The 16,486-nt window shown below is 41.8% G+C and overlaps 2 protein-coding genes across 2 annotated transcripts in view; one reads left to right on the top strand and one right to left on the bottom strand.

Annotated features, from left to right (window-relative positions):
* Window positions 1-841: 841 nt before the first annotated feature.
* On the bottom strand, window positions 842-2,168 carry myl2b (myosin, light chain 2b, regulatory, cardiac, slow). The gene is made up of 6 exons (XM_056274799.1): window positions 2,084-2,168; window positions 1,870-1,945; window positions 1,591-1,695; window positions 1,329-1,407; window positions 1,192-1,240; window positions 842-1,011 (listed from the first exon to the last, which is right to left on the bottom strand). The coding sequence occupies exons 1-6, from the start codon at window positions 2,117-2,119 to the stop codon at window positions 907-909; spliced, it is 450 nt and encodes a 149-aa protein (XP_056130774.1). The 5' UTR covers window positions 2,120-2,168; the 3' UTR covers window positions 842-906.
* A 7,363-nt stretch (window positions 2,169-9,531) lies between these two features.
* cux2b (cut-like homeobox 2b) overlaps window positions 9,532-16,486 on the top strand; it is a 92,587-nt gene continuing 85,632 nt past the window's right edge. Inside the window, exon 1 of the mRNA XM_056288881.1 lies at window positions 9,532-9,594. Coding sequence (XP_056144856.1) covers window positions 9,532-9,594 — 63 coding nt within the window. The remainder of the gene's footprint in view (window positions 9,595-16,486) is intronic.

Below are 16,486 nucleotides of genomic sequence, written 5' to 3'. Positions count from 1 at the left end.
TTCCACACTCTTCACTTCCTGCCTTTGTCAATTAGGGCAATTACTCCCTTTGGTTGATATCAGGCTATCACAGTGGGACCTCTGTTCAAATCAGTTCTTTAACGCATGCTTTTTTCCCACCTGGTTCACATCTACACATGATAATTACATGTGCTCAGACATACATACATACTATACATATACATACATACATGTAGTCAGAGCAATTAGTCCTCTAACATTGGGCAATGACCAGCTCCACTATAACATATGATTATCCAGGTGACTACTATACAGGCTTCATATAACTATGCAGGTAATTACATGTTATTGTGTGCTGCAACAATGTTGGATAAACAAACACACAAATAACTCATGACAGACGTTAAGGCTGAATGGGCTGTGTAAGAATGACCTCCCTTGACTCAAGTGAACATTGGTGGGAAGCTGAGAAAAAGAGCACCGTCTCTTGTCACCCTGTCTGCAAATATAAACAAGTAAAGTTCCATGGAGATTCCACCAAACAGTTGACAATGCAATATAGATGTTTCGAAATACCTAAAAAGACCTTAAGAGCTGAACCATGTGAATTCTCACTCCCTCGTTCGATAAAATTAATGTTGGTAAATTTAATCTAATCCGTCCTAGCGTAAATTATCAGTTTCGGAGAGATAGAGCCATTTAATAAAAGCATCTATTCTTATTCTGCGATCAAATGCTTTAATTTGCTTATTAAGATTACAATGCAAACACATATCGCACTCACAGTAAAAATAGGAGCGATAACAGGTGCTCAGTGTTGTTTCCAGCTTTGTGTTTCTCCTGCTGTCTAAGTGGTCCTACACATTTGAGCGTAAGGACGACCCATTGCTTTCAATGTTACAGGGGGTCAATGCCAACTCAGAGATGCCAGTCAGCGGTGTGGATCTATTCTTGATCTTTCTCTTCCCCGTGTGTGATGATATGGACGAGGTTCTTGTAGTCAAGGTTGCCCGTGACATCCGGAGGAAATGCGGTGAACATCTGCTGCATCTGTGGGTAAATTGAAAAGGAGATTCTCTTTTTGCAGAAATGAATGCGCGATTGAATCTTAATCTGTCATGCAAAGTAGAAATGTCCGGAGACTTTACGATGCAACACTGATTTTGACGAGCTACGTGTTATAACATATCACAACGAACAGCCGAACAATGTCAGCAGAGGGGCTCCAACCTCCTCAGGAGAGAACCTGTCTGCCTGAGTTGTCAGCATCTCTGTCACACTGCAAAATAAATAGAGTCGTAATGAGCAACATGAACAGACGATATGGTTGACCTCATCCAGTATCAGTGCAATAGAAAGGCACTCACAAGTCTTTCTTTAAAGTTCCCTTTCCTTCGGGGTCAAAGACTTTGAAAGCGTTGAGGATGGTCTCCTCGGGGTCAGCTCCTAAAATTAACAGAGACCAAACTGAGCTTATGAGGATCTCGCTTGCTGTGCTTAAAAAGGCAGGCTGACAAGTAAAAAAAAAAAGAAGAAAAAAGATATTACACCACTACTTCAAATCATGCCATGGTCTCTGAAGGATCTTTGTCATCTAAGGGTGAGGACATGACAGAGGACTCCCCCTACCTTTCAGTTTTTCTCCAAACATGGTGAGAAAGACTGTAAAATTAATGGGTCCTGGTGCTTCTTTCAGCATCTCGTCAAGCTCCTCTTGCTTCACATTTAAACGACCTGGAAGAGGGTGTCAGATTAGGAGCTATAGCTTACACATAGTGGGACCACATGAAACATTCACAAGCAAAAGTGATGCCATGGAAGTGGTAGACAGCCTTGAATACAAATAGAGACAAATATGCAACACACACACACACACACACACACACACACGGACCTTGCTTATCTTACCTAAAGCTGCAAATGTGTCTCTGAGGTCATTCTTGTCTATGAAGCCGTCTCTGTTTTGGTCCATAATAGTAAAAGCCTGTGGAGGTTCAATTGTTACTCACTGTATCCACTGATGTATATTTGGCATGTCTGGTTCTGAACAAAAATATATTACTGTGTAGGTGGGGTTTACATTTCATTCCATGTCTAAGAAATTGATAAGCAGAGCACTGACTTCTTTGAACTCCTGGATCTGGGCCTGTTCAAACATGGAGAACACGTTTGAGCTGGCTCCCTCTGCTCTCCTCTTCGCTTTCTTGGGCGCCTGCAGCATTTGGCAACGACACTCTAATTAGATACAGTGCTAGATTGCGTAGTCATCACCAGTGTCTGTGTTTGAGCTTCACTCATTGTCATTATGCTGCAACATGCGTGTTTATGACAACGAACCAATAATCAGAGAAATTAACTCCGTGGCATCAACTGCAGTTTATACGGAGGCACACCGTTTCATTATGGGGGATTAGAATTACTGTCAGTTTCTTCTGATGGAAATATTTACTCAGGCGTCTAGTTTTCTGAGTATTTATAATAAGCCTGGTGAGGGTGTGGTCCTCTCCCCTCTCTCTCAGAGCCATCGGATCACATGGGGGATTATGCTATGGGGCCTGGGCGGTGACAGGATGGCACACTGAGCCCTGTTTGACTGGAAATCTCATGGAGGGAAGGATTATGTTGAGCTATTTACATGACTGCCAAGGAACTGTGAAAAAACAGTGCGAGGGAATGCGGCGTGATGACATCACACCGCCTGGATTCATGGGCCTCCCGACGACAGCTGCTGTCTAACCCCTGTTGTGGATTAGCTCCCGAGCAGTTGTATATCATATGCATGGAAGGTCATTGTGCCTCCTGACATTTCGCTCAGCTCCAATTTTTTTAACAAGATTGTTGGCTTTGACTGAAGTTTTAAGAGGATTCACACCATTGCGGAGAGTGAGGAGAAGTTTATGGCTCCTTGTTGTTTCCTGATACAGATTAGCCTGAGTGCACCATCATAAACTTTGTTATGCATGCTATATTAACTGATTATAGTAGATAAATTACTGTCGGCCCTAGATTATGCACTTTCTCATCTTCTCTCAACTCCTGCCCCCTTCGTGCTAAAAATAAAGTCTTGAAGTTTCAGCTCTGTGCATAAACCAAGATATATGCTGTATTAGAATATGGTATAGGTTTATGAAATTATGCTGCCCTCCTATACATATTACAATAAATAACTGTTATGTTACAATTTCAGAGATTCATTCAAATAAAGGTATTGTTGGTGATTTGTTCAGGCTTAATGAAAACTGAGAGTAAAAGAATCTGTCCCCCATCTCTACACAGATAGATGATACATTGACTGCCAAAGGATTCTGCAATCCATGCACATAATACACTCATCAACCTTAATAAAACTGAAAACAACACCAATCACAGGGAGCATCCGTCAGTACACACTCACCATCTTTCTATGGTTGCTGGATGAGGGCGAACGAGTATCCTTAATGTTTTATGATGGAGCGCCTCTCAAAGCGAGGGTAGATATACTGACCCCTCTCCTCCCACAATAGGGGCTATAAATACTCCATGCCCTCTTTAGGCAGAGGACCAGGTGAAGAGGACTAATCCCTGTGGTCCATTGTCAGCGTATAAAATTCAGGAGATTTCGGGGTAATCGCCAAACACACCACCCCATTATGGCGGCACAAGAATAACAACAGGATATAGTTATAGCTCAGGGAGCAGAGCAGTGGCTTAGATTGACAGTTCTACTTTTAGGCCCTATCCTCCAGCTGTCTTGTTACTCTTTCAAAGAGATGATATGATGTGAGATATATGATATTAAGTTTCCTTTATCAATCCAATTGGGGAAAGTCACTTACTGCAACTTAACCATATATGATATGATATGATATGATATGATACGATATGATACGATATGATATATGATATGATGTGATATGATATATGATATGATATATGATATATATGATATGATAATGCTATTATGTATGATATGATATGATATGGTATATGATATGATATGATATGATATGTGATATGATATATCCATCCATCCATTATCCAAACTGCTTATCCTGCTCTCAGGGTCGCGGGGATGCTGGAGCCTATCCCAGCAGTCATTGGGCGGCAGGCGGGGAGACACCCTGGACAGGCCGCCAGGCCATCACAGGGCGTTATGATATATATAATTACATATAATGATATTATTAAATTATTAATTAATAATTATTAATTACATTGTTATTATTTTTAAATTTAATATATAATTGTTAATATTTTATACATTAATATATTATATAATATAGAATATATATTCTATATTACACCTCCAAAACAAAGGAAATCATCATCAACTTTATGATATGATACGATATATGATATTTATATGGTATATGATATGATATGTGATATGATGTGATAGGTGATATGATGAGAGGAGAGGGAGAAATTAAAACGGATGATCCGCTGTGGCGAGCCCTAACGGGAGCAGCCGAAAGTAGTAGTAGTAGTAGTAGTAGTGGATATGATATGATATGACATTTGAGAAAGGATGCTTACTGTAATGTGAGACAGTCTTAGATGAAACGGGAGACACGGAGTTGTTAATGTATGAAGCTATAATGATGAGCACTATGTAATATGCGGCTATGAGTTTATGTGTTTTGCATGTGACGTTGTGATAAGGAGGCCACTTGTTGGGATGCTTCGCTTACTCTTTGTAAAAAGTCATGGGATGTCTATAAACATCATTAACTCCATTATTAAAAGTATCAAAGGAAAATGTTTGGCTGATGTCAGCCGACCAGAGCCCTCAATGGCTCCTTCAGTAGAAAGCAGTTTTTCAGAGTATGCCTCAGAATGGATCGACTGAGGTAAGCAAGGTGTTGCAGTAATATTTGCACAATTTCAAAAGCTGGATATATTATTCATATTTGTCTCATTATTACTTGTATTAAGTTGGAAAATTGGTTTTTATTAAATGGTTATTCAGTGGAATTTCTGCACTACTGGATGAGACACGGAGGAGAATGAGAAAACTAGATGGAGAAAGGGACAATGTGAGGCATTGACTGCAGGCAGTTGGTGTCTTATTCCGCTCACAATAAAAATATGAAATCAATCAATCAATCAATCAATCAAATTGTATTTTATGTAGCGCTCTGCCATGCTTGTCAGTGCTATGGTCTATTTGAAGTGTTTACTATGGGTTTTCTGTCTGTCTGTCTGCCTGTCTTTCTGGCTGTGTTTGTCTGTCTTTCTGTCTGTCTTATTGACTGTCTGTCTGTCTGTCTGTCTGTCTGACTCTGTCTCTCTGTGTCTGTCTGTCTGTTTGTCTGTCTAACTGTATCTGTCTGTTTGTCTGTGTCTGTCTGTCTGTTTGTGTCTGCCTGTCTGTCTGACTGTTTGTCTGTCTGTCTGTGTCTGTCTGTGTGTCTGTGTCTGTGTGTCTGTCTGACCGACTGTCTGTCTGTGTCTGTCTGTGTCTGCTTGTGTGTGCGTGTGTCTGACTGTGTCTCTGTGTCTGACTGTGTGTCTGTCTCTGTGTCTGTCTGCATCTGCTTGTGTGTGTGTGCGTTTGTCTGTGTGTGTGTGTGCCTGTCTGTGTCTGTCTGTCTGTTTGTGTCTGTCTGTGTCTAGCTGTCTGTGTCTGTCTGACTGTGTCTATCTGTGTCTGTCTGTGTCTGATTGTGTCTTATCTATCTGTGTGTGTGTGTGTGTGTGTGTGTGTGTGTGTGTGTGTGTGTGTGTGTGTGTGTGTGTGTGTGTGTGTGCCTCTTCATTGCGCTATTAGTCCATTTACCAAACTTGTCCAGTAGATAGTGCTATCCACCCACAGCATTAAATTTCCTGTATCATCAAGGAAAGCTGATCTTGCCCCATTGTGAGGAACTGGGATAAAAGGCTGTAATAAAGTGGCAAAATCTTCAGTCTCAACTGACGGTCATGTCATGCTTAATTCAGTACATCCTGGTCATTAGTGTTCTCTGTATGTTGTACCGCTTAAAGGAAGTTTAAACCAGTTAAATCCCCTCTATAATGTACCTGCACCATACACTAAATTAGCCCTACAATTATGTAGGTGAGGTTCTGGCTATCTTTATCATCACAATAAATAAGATAGAAGATGATTTCAAATGTTATCACAAAAATGTGAACAAACCTATAAGTGGTCCGGTTGTTGTCCATCAAGTTGATTGTCTCTTTTAGCAGCACAGATGCTTACACAGGATGATGTGCCTGGCTGATAATGGCGTAACAAGGTTTTGGTGCAGTCTGCAGAGGCACAGGATATATAAGAGAAGTCTAAACTCTGTTATTCAAGGAGAAAAATCCAACAAATGGAAGGAGCTCCTCTTAGGAGCGCACAGATTCAATTCAAACTCTTTGGTGGAAATGAGAATTTATCTTCAACTGACCTGTCTGGTTAAATAAAGTCTGAAAAAACAATAAACATGGGATTCATATATTTGCTGGTTCGATGCCCATGAGCCCTACCTCCGCTGAAATGTATAACGTTATGCATTGTTGTAACGTTGTGCAAATGGTCATTTGTTTAACTTTAGATTTTTTTTTGAATTGACTTGCCTTATTTGATAAAGGCTCAAAAAGTAACCCAGAATGGCCAAAAAAACAAAAACAAAAACAAAACATGCACATGCAGAGTATAGTCAAAATAAAGGAAAGGTCAGGGTTCGGGTGCCTCTGAAATGGCGTGACACGCTTTTTGTCTGGCATGGTTTTGGTCCAGCCATTCCAAAAACATTCCAAAAAACATTCCTTCCCATTCCACTGATGAGTGATCGTCCTTGTCTTGTCGTGCATTTCTCTCCCCGTTGCAACAGCGTCATCCAGATTCATTGTGTCCTTGAATTAATGTGGTAAACCAGCAATGTTCATCCAATCCTCTTTTGACAATTGTACAGAATTCACTTAGGTAAATTTCATTTCTCTCTTAGAGACATCTTCATTTAAAGTCCTCCTTTGAGAACTCATTTTCATACTTGACAACCCTCATCATGGACTTACAGGGCAAAATGGACGGGACCAACGACTAATCCCTTCCAACAGAAACAGTCAGATTTGTGTGTTGCTTTTCTTCATTTACATGCCACATGGTCAAAATACAATTTAATTGGTATCAATTTCGGCATGCAGTTTTGTATTACTTTTCTGATGTGAAGCATTTTCAGAATCTAGCATAATAATTTAATTTGGGTAAAGAGCTCCAACGAGGCAGCTTGTAATGTTTTGGTGGTGATAAACATGGTCTCAAAAACGCTTTCAGACTCAACAATGGACTGAGTTCAGATCTTGTAAAGGAGATATGAGATTAAGCAATCTAATTTAATAAAAGTGGGCCTTGCGGCTAGATAAACGGCATCCATTTTTGGGCATCTTCATTTTCATCTGAAACATTATGAAACATTTTCTGTATGGTGAAATGAAAATGTACTTGATATGCACGGGGTGTTCTGCTGAACAGAGACACTGGGTCAGAGGTTTGACAGCCAATTTGTTCGTCACTTAAAGTTTTTTCAGCAGCAAGAGTCTGGACTAGAACTTTAGTCTGCTTCAGCATTTCCACTCCGACCTAACCTTGCATCTTCCAGCCCTATGGTGAACTGTATGTGAATACATGCATGCCCTCTATGCATGTTTGTGTTTAATTACATACTTTGAAATGTGCTGATTTAGTGCTCATACAATGAGCCATCTCCAAGGGATCTATGGATATATGGTTTAGACTGTAGAGGATAAATGAACCTAAATCATAGACAAGAACATCTTACAGTTACAGAACCACCACAAGTCTTGAGTGAGGAAAGACTCATGATTAAATAAGTTAACTTATGCACGTCATACCTTCATGGGGGATGGCAAGACTGGCAATGCATTTCTAATTGTCTCCTAACCTGCAGTAGGTAGCTGCAGTGTGACTATTCTGATCCATCAGTCATGATTTTCATTGCATTTAAATCCCACATCTTGTTGTTTTTTGTTTGTTTTTTTAACCCAGAGCTACACTTAAAGTGCCAATAATCAAAACTTTTAATAAACAGCCTCCACTTTCCAAGTATGTTTTCGTGGCACAAGAATATCGCATTTCACGTTCAAAATCATTACTTATGAGGATATCATTGTCTACCTGTCACCGACTGAATAACAGTAAATCGTGAGGTTCATCTCAGTGATAAGGAGGCGTAAAGTGAATCAAAGCAGAATTTTTCACTTAGTGATAATGGTATAATTAGTGAGGGGAATCAAACAACGTTTGCAAATTGTCTCCTTTCAGTAAGTTTAACATGATGCTATTACAGTAGTTGGCCAGCAGGGAGAGCACGTCCCACCAATGTGTCTGAATGCAAACGCTCACAATGTGCTCTGACCAGCGGAATGAGTTATTTTAAGAAGAGAAGGGGCATCCAATGGTTGATTAAGCAAGGTTAGATAAAATAGACCCATATTGGCGGTATATACGAGGCTATCGGTGGCCAGAGTTTTGCAATGATTTCAAAAAGTCGTGAAATCATTGAGAAAGTTGCTGGGGTCTAAAATCAACTTTTTTTTAATCATCTAAATATAGAACTCTGTGATCTTGCAACTGAATTATATGGTTACATTTGGGCTTGAGGATGCAGCACAGGGAACACCGCTCTCTGTGTGTGTTTTTTTTATAAAGATGAATATATATCGACAAACTCTCCCTCAGTGGCCATATAATTGGCTCTGCATTGCACAGCCAGGCTACAGAGCTCTACAAAATATTTAATCCAAATATTTAATCCTGTAACCCCAGCATGTGAACTGTCAAATGATGAAATGACGATACATGGGTGTTGGGGAAAAAACCTGAAAACATGTTATATATTCACATTTTACATAAGCTATGGGTTGAAGGCTAAGTCTTTAAACAGTATCTCTTTTTTTTATAATATAGACATCATGTAGGATGTAACGTCATCTTCAGTTTAACTTGTACATTTTTATAACTTAGAATGTCGCCCAAAAGAAAGGGTCCCCTAGCCCAGTTTACATTTCAGCAGTGAGGAAACGACAGGTAAAGTAAATAATATACATAATTAACAGAGCTGTAATCTGTGCAGACAATCAATGTCCTCTGCGTTGTCTCTACTTTATATTTGACGTGTGCTTCGTGGTTGGTTTATAGTAAACAGCCTAAAAGTAGGCTTGGCTAAATTCCATGAACTAATCTACACATCATCTCCTACCTTTTTTTTCCCAGACGATATTGATCAACCCCCCCACCCCCCCTCGCTTTACGTCAGTATTGATAACTTTGCCAAAGCAAAATCAAGTGCAATTGTCCAGTTAATGTCTGGACGGACGCATGGATACGGTTTGCCTATACTTTTTTTTTTTTTTTAAATCCGAGGGTTCGTCAAAATATCTTTTTTTTAATTTTTTATTTCTCCCTTTCCAAACATGTTGGCTGACTTGCCAAAACATATCCGGCGGACTCTCGTGTAAGTATATTCATTACTTCTTTTTTTTAAAGTACGACCAGTAATCGTAAACGTTGTTTAACGAGGGGAATCCAGCCCACATATTTATTGCAGCCGCTGAAAAAAAATCACTTCAATATCCCCCAAGATGGCCGCCGATGTAGGATCGATGTTTCAATATTGGAAGAAATTTGATCTACGGCGGCTTCAGGTTAGTGCTTATCCTCACCTTTCTCCGTATATCTTTTTTTTTTTTTTGGCGGAATATCCTTCACTTTTACACTCGCGTGTGTGTTATCTCGTTTAGGGCAAATCCGCTGTGGAAGCGGCGGCGTTGCATTGATAGTTATTAGAAATTGATCCTCTTCTGCCTTTGTTCGGTTCAATCATTGATCAGCGACGGAGCGACCATAGAGTAACACAGGCGCTCTGTAGCTGCCGGGATCAGCACCGCGGACAGCACGGTTTTAAAACGCGCTATTCCGAGTTTCACGTCTAATTTTTCCGCCACTTTAGGCGTCACGGAAAGTTTTAATGCAGCCGTGAACGTTGCCTCTCGGACATTAGGCTAACTTTTCCCCGGCTTTATGTTTTATGCCGTTTGCGTCGACGACCGCGTTTAGCGTCGTCGCCGCTGCGTCTCTCGGCACAGACTCCGGTTCTCACGACGTGGTCGCTCTTAGGACGATTTAAGAAAGAAAACTTTAACGACTATTTACGATTCGGGAAGTTTGTTGTTGTTGTTTTTTCTTCTTCTCCTCTCACCTATGTTGACATCAGTTCTGTAAGACGTGTAACGGGGCTGTTTGATGCATGTATTTCTACTGGTGGGCTGTAACGTTAAGAAGCGTCAGTTGTTTACGGATATTACAAATCGCCTTTTTTTTAACAGTTTTGTTATTTTACGCGAGCTAGCTTAGCCACAGCCGGTCTACCGGTTTAAACGTCGACGCAGCGTTCGCCTATTGGGAGTGTGATCTGCACTGAGCGAAACTGTTTTTAATGTTTTTCTTTCTACTTCGCTTCTTTTAGCCTAGAAACGAGCAGGTGAGCAGTTTGTTTCATCCTAGGCTAGCCTGCTCCGTTAAATCATGCTACGCCTGTACCCCGTAGGTAAACGTGTTTTGAGTTGAAAGTTGGATTTAAAAACCACAACGCTGACAGGCGATAAGCTGTTCTGTTGAAAACAAACGTTTTTGAAATAAGGTTGGGAAGAAAAAAACCCCGAAGGTTTCTCTTCGGTGCAACCACCGCCACCGCCACCCATCCCCTCCCTCCGTCTCCTCTCAAGCCGCATTGGGCTCTTCGGGCATGGGCTGTGTAATTGTATTCCCCGCTAATGTTTGTAAATCAGCCTCGGCCAGCGCAAGGGCACTGTCTCTGCTGTATGATTGATGTTCTGTAACATGAGAAATGACAGAAACATGGCAGTACAGCTCCCGTGGAGAAAAAAAAGAGAGAAAGAGCCTGCCGAGAAGAAATCAGATCTGCTCTCGGTTATCTAGTGTGGCTGAATGTTATTCTACCTCCCCGTCGCCGGACTTCTCATCTAATCCAAAGGGCGACTGTATGGAGCTTTTGTTGTGCTGCATGTCCGTCTGGCTTCATTTCACATCTTGCCTGCTCTAAAATCGCATCCTCCTCTGTTAAGGTCTTTTCGTGATTTATCAAAACACCAAGTCTGTGATGCATAGATTTGTTTTTTTTAGATACTAAATGAAACCAAATGCCATTTCAGCTGGCTGCCCATCAGAGATAGTCAAGCCATTACCCAAATGACATGACTTTTAAGATGGGTTGCTCAGTTCAAATTTTGTTCTTAAATTATTAAGAAAAATGTGATAGTCTGCTTGTACAGGTGTTGGTCAGACTAGTCACAGGTATCGTATTGGTGGTTTTTAAACGGTAATCGTATTGAATACACAGATGCCAACAAGCGAAACAAATGGACTGGCACCTATAGTATTCTCTGCAACTATTAGTAGTGCACACTCCCTCAGAGTACAATATTGTGTCATATCCCAAAAAATACATGTGCTTGGGTGTGGAAGAACACACGTTTGCATTGATTTTCAACACAATAAACACACACACACACACGCGCACACACATATGTTTGTGTGTGTATGAATGCTATTGCTAATATGTGTAGCCAGTATGTTTGTATTCTGTTGAAAAGTAACACATCTGTGGTTTGCCTCACACTAGACCATTATTCTGGGCCAAAAATGTGTACTTCCTTTCAATGTCTGACCACATTAGCATAATTGTTGTTTTATGTTATTGTCAGCTTGGCGACCCTTGAAAGTATTCTTGCAAGCCTCTGATCGCAAGCATGTCTGCAGTTTAAGCGAGACACTCAGTTCTGCATCTGTTTTAAATCAGTTCACTTGTATTTCATTCAGTCACGGCAACTTTCAGTCTGCATAACATCATCACAGCACATTCTCCATCCAGCCAATACAAAACCATGTTTACAATATCTGAGAATATCTACTTAATGTTGGTTATTTATCTTAGCAATTCTTGCAGAAGTATTTGTTTTCTCATTACGGGTTGTTGTCAATAAACTGCACAATTAAAAGAAAATGTTTGTGTAGTAGATTTTTGCACAGGATAAAGTTTGCATGGGTTTAGCTTTGCATGGGTATGAATAATTCACCTGCCTACCGATGAAACGAGGGCAGAAAAAGTGAGAGGCATCAAGGTGGACTGACCTTGGTTCCTGCTGGCTGCAGGTCACATGGCCATTGCTGCGGTAATCATTCACACTAGCCAGATGGCATTTCCGTGGGCGACCATGAAAAGGACGGGTCAGGGGGTGTCCTGCCAGGCCCAAAAACAACCCAGGGCCAATAAGGTATCATGAGAGGTTTCAGCCCATTAAAAGCCAGACTCAGACTGCAGGCTCAGGTGATGAGGTGTGGTCCAACCAGGTGGAAATGGAGCTACAGAAGTGCAGCTAATCACGTTAATCTAAGCTACTTCCCCTGTCTCTAATCAATCAACATGCTTTTCAAAAAAAAAAAAAAATTCACGCAAGCATTTTAAGATGTGGATTTGTGAGGATACAATCAAAGCATGCCTTACATTTTTTTTCCTTTTAGATTTTGGTGGGTACATTGAAAAAAAACTTGGGCGCGATGCCTTCACGGACTTGGTAAAAATAATCCCCCTGTTGTTTTTAGTGATGTTGCAATGCTGTGCTCATACGGCGTAATAATGTTCATCTTATTTGTTACCATTTCTTAGCCTTGTTTCTGCGCTCTCGTCCATGAATCTAAGAGGCAACAGGGTTTTAGATCAGGAACAAAAGCCTGTGATTGTACTTCATTTAGCATGACTCGGTTGCTCTGGTGTCAGCTTTAATCCACACACAGAGACAACAGTATTGCCAAACAGTGAAATTGCTTTGCAGCCCGTGTGCCTGGCTGACTCCGCTGCCAGCCTGCTCTGTGTGCTGTTTGCCAGCAGCTCCCGGCCCCCATACCCAACCCTGCAGTCTCAAATTGGCTGTGAAAATCGGTCTCTGTCTCCCTTTCATTCATGCCATCATATATTTGTTTGCTGATATTGTTAATGTCACATGTGTCAGAATAATCGAAATGTAGCGACGAATGATTAAGTCTGGTACTCCACGGATTTTCCCCCATTATTATTTTGTTAACAGTGCCAGTCTTATTTCACACACATGTCGAAAGGGATTCAAAAAGTCTTCAGAATTGACCTTCAGTTGCCTTTTATGGTGGGTTGCTATATGTTCATTATCCTAATTTTTCCAAATGCGTCTCCTGTCGCCAGAGCTTTTCCGATATGTGGGAGATTAAGCGCTGCTTTTACATACAATAAGCTGCTTGATTATCATCGCCGAACGGAGTACCACATGGCTCGCCATATAAACATGTCTTAGTATGCTTTCATATAATTACTGCCTCTGTGAATTGATGGGTGGGGCATGTCTGTCACAGTCTCATTTCCTTTGAGTTGCCCCTCATTTCCTCTGACAGTGACAACAAAGAAAATAAGAAAGAGAGGGAGGCTTTTACAGGGCTATCTGGGGTAAATTGAGATGTGAAATCCAAGAGCCATAACCCCAAACATAAAACGCAGGGAACATTAGAGGGAGAGAGAGAGAGAGAGAGAGAGAGAGAGAGAGAGAGAGAGAGAGAGAGAGAGAGAGAGAGAGAGAGAGAGAGAGAGAGAGAGAGAGAGAGAGAGAGAGAGGAGTGAAACAGACTTGAGCATTAAGCTGTTTAACCTCTGCATGTAGCATTAGTGGTAGAGACTTCAAAGCAGATGCTTCGACATTGGAAGCAGAATGACAAATGGGTTTAGAGACGGCTACGGTGAGCATTCTCACATAGAGACTAGGCCTGTCATTAATGTCAGCTTAATCACTTTGACCTTCCTTCACGTAGATTTCCATACCTATCTACAGTCATTTTGTCTTGCTTGTGCTCCTATTTGTAAAATAGTTGCTACTGTCTATATCAAGTTATGGCACACGTTCACTGTGCGGGATGCTACCCTATTCAGCTCCTATTTGAACAGTAACAGAGTTATTGACGCGATGTGTGCATGTGATTTAGCAGTATATTGATTTTTATTGGCTTTAGCTATTGTATGCTAATAATTGTGGTATTGGCCATCCTGCACAGTCTTTAGGTCCAAAACTGTCATTGTCAGGAGACTTCATGTATTGGAAAGCTTGCTTGTTTAAGGATGCGCTAATGCTATGACAAAACCAGTATGCCTTACCATTTCAGTAGGAAAGCCTGCTTGGTAGTTGACAGTGCTACATAGCGTGCAACGCAACATTTTTCTTAGCGTTGTGTTCTGTTCTGCTGCCCTTAGGCTGGAGCAATTGCTTTGCAGGAGTAAATAACCAGCTTTAACAAAACTTCAGGGACACATTAGTCTGCTGGAGAAAGGCACCATGGCGATAGGGCAGCCTCCTCTTCCTTTGCAGTGAGGCAGGCGGAAGTGTCGGGGGGGGGGGGAGGTAATGGCTCATCGGTATGGGTATAAAGCTGTGTCCTCTCTCCCTGCTGACAGCCAGTCCCCTGCCCAGCAAGTCCATATTGAGCCGTGTTTCTCCACCATGGCTTGCTTTATTTGTTTTGACTGTCTGACGGCACTGCAGACAGCCTTTCTTGTTCATTTTACTGAGCTTACAATGAATCCCTCTGCTCTCTCTCTCTCTCTCTCTCTCTCTCTCTCTCTCTCTCTCTCTCTCTCTCTCTCTCTCTCTCTCTCTCTCTCTCTCCCAGGCCTGTCTCAGCTGAATTTGGCAGGGTTTCACTAGCTGTAATTCATTCCTCTATTGTCCATTTTGTCCTTCATGGATAAAAAAGCAAGCCTTGTTTTTTTCCCCGTGTGTGTGTGTGTGTGTGTGTGTGTGTGTGTGTGTGTGTGTGTGTGTGTGTGTGTGTGTGTGTGTGCACGCGCTCGGTGGGGCTTTGTGCAGTGTGTGTCATGATGCTGGCTGTCATGTAGCGAGGGTTTGTGCCATGTGAAGGGTGCTCCTGGGCCCGCACACTCGTGAGATCAATGCTTCACTGCCCTTCTCCAGGTTCTCTATGGGGATCCCAGCCACTCATATTATGTGCCACTGCACAGTGTGTGTTTACCAGACTGGAGAAATAGGAGGCTTGTGCATGCCACCCATTTGTAAAGGCCCTATTTGTCCTCATTTAAGTGGAAGAGGGAAGACCTAGGAAGGATGGCCTCTTAGTGGTCTTCTGAGTATTGAAAACAGCATTTGTTATTACTAAGCAGATGTGCTCTTATTTATCAAAATAATACTAAAGGTGTGTTACAGCGAAACCAGATGGATCAGGCTTGTTTTGTTAGCTGGTCTCGTCTTTGTGCAGCTGCTACCCCCACACAGTTAATTACTCTCTTATTCATCCCCAACAATGGGAGGGGATGGAATAAATCTGAGCAGCGTTGTGCCACCTCTCCACCAGGAAGATGCAGACTGGGACCCTAAAGCCGGCGAGTGGCTTCAAGAGGTACAGTTTATCATTTTTAATGGAGAGAAACAGGAAGTGGAGACGTGAAGCTGGGCTCTTTGATTTATACACCGCCCCGGTCAGGAGAAAGAGAGCGAGTCTATCTCTCTGTCCACACCTCGCTCCCACTCCCGTCATCACATCCCTTCGGTGGTTCTACCTCTTTGTCCAACACTTCCAAATTTACTTGGTGTTTGCAAGGGTTTTTGTTCCGTCATCTGCTTCGTATGGAAAACGGCACACAGGACAGGATAATCCTATGGTAACCATAGGATTATTGGGAGGAGAAAAAAAATCCTATTTGCTATTCAATCGTTTCTTATCCATTATTAATATCTGTTTATATACCTGCACAGATGCACTTTAATTGATTATTGCTGGCACGAGGAGGTATCACTCTGCCCAAAACACTCTCTCTCCTCTCTGCCACACTTTTGCTTTGTGTGGGTGTGTTTGTGCCTTGAAATGCTCTGTGATGTCATTGCGCCATTGTCACCTGTTCATTTATTCTTCTAGTAGAGGGCATTTGGGTATTGATTAGGGTTTGCAACAGTGTTAGCCGGTTCTGCCTCTGTGTAATATAGGCCTCGAGGCTATTCTCTTTTTCTGCTGGTCTCACAGTGTTTCCTGGACCTTCTCATCTTAATTAGATGTGCAACTTTTCATGGCAACAGGGTTACCATTTACTGCATAATAATGTGGTGATAGACTCCAGTCCCTCAGATGAGAGCGAGGGATTGCTCGTGCGTTTTCAGTCATGCTGCATGAAAGGGAGAGAAGAACAAAGAACTCAGTTGAATGTCTCCTTTTTCTGAATTTCTTGGTAGCCTACTACTGCATTCTCCCATATTTTTCCCTTTTTTTTCCAGATGATTTTTATGATGCCCCCCCCCCTCCTCTCTATCTCTCCCTCTTTCTCTCTCTCACTCCTCGGTGGTTTTCCCCAGACAGGTTCCACAGTGTTTTAGAGGGGATGGATTTAATTGCTCTGTGGGGATTGGTTGGCTGTGCCGGGCTCGGCTGTTTAATTAGTGTACCCTGCCGGGATTGGTTTAATGCTTCATGATCTTGAAATTGTCTGATTGTTCA

The sequence above is a fragment of the Lampris incognitus genome, chromosome 1, assembly GCF_029633865.1.
Source record: "Lampris incognitus isolate fLamInc1 chromosome 1, fLamInc1.hap2, whole genome shotgun sequence".
Taxonomy (NCBI): Eukaryota; Metazoa; Chordata; class Actinopteri; order Lampriformes; family Lampridae; genus Lampris; species Lampris incognitus.
The sequence above is the reverse complement of the archived record's forward strand: the minus strand, read 5'-3'. Positions and strand labels throughout refer to the sequence as shown.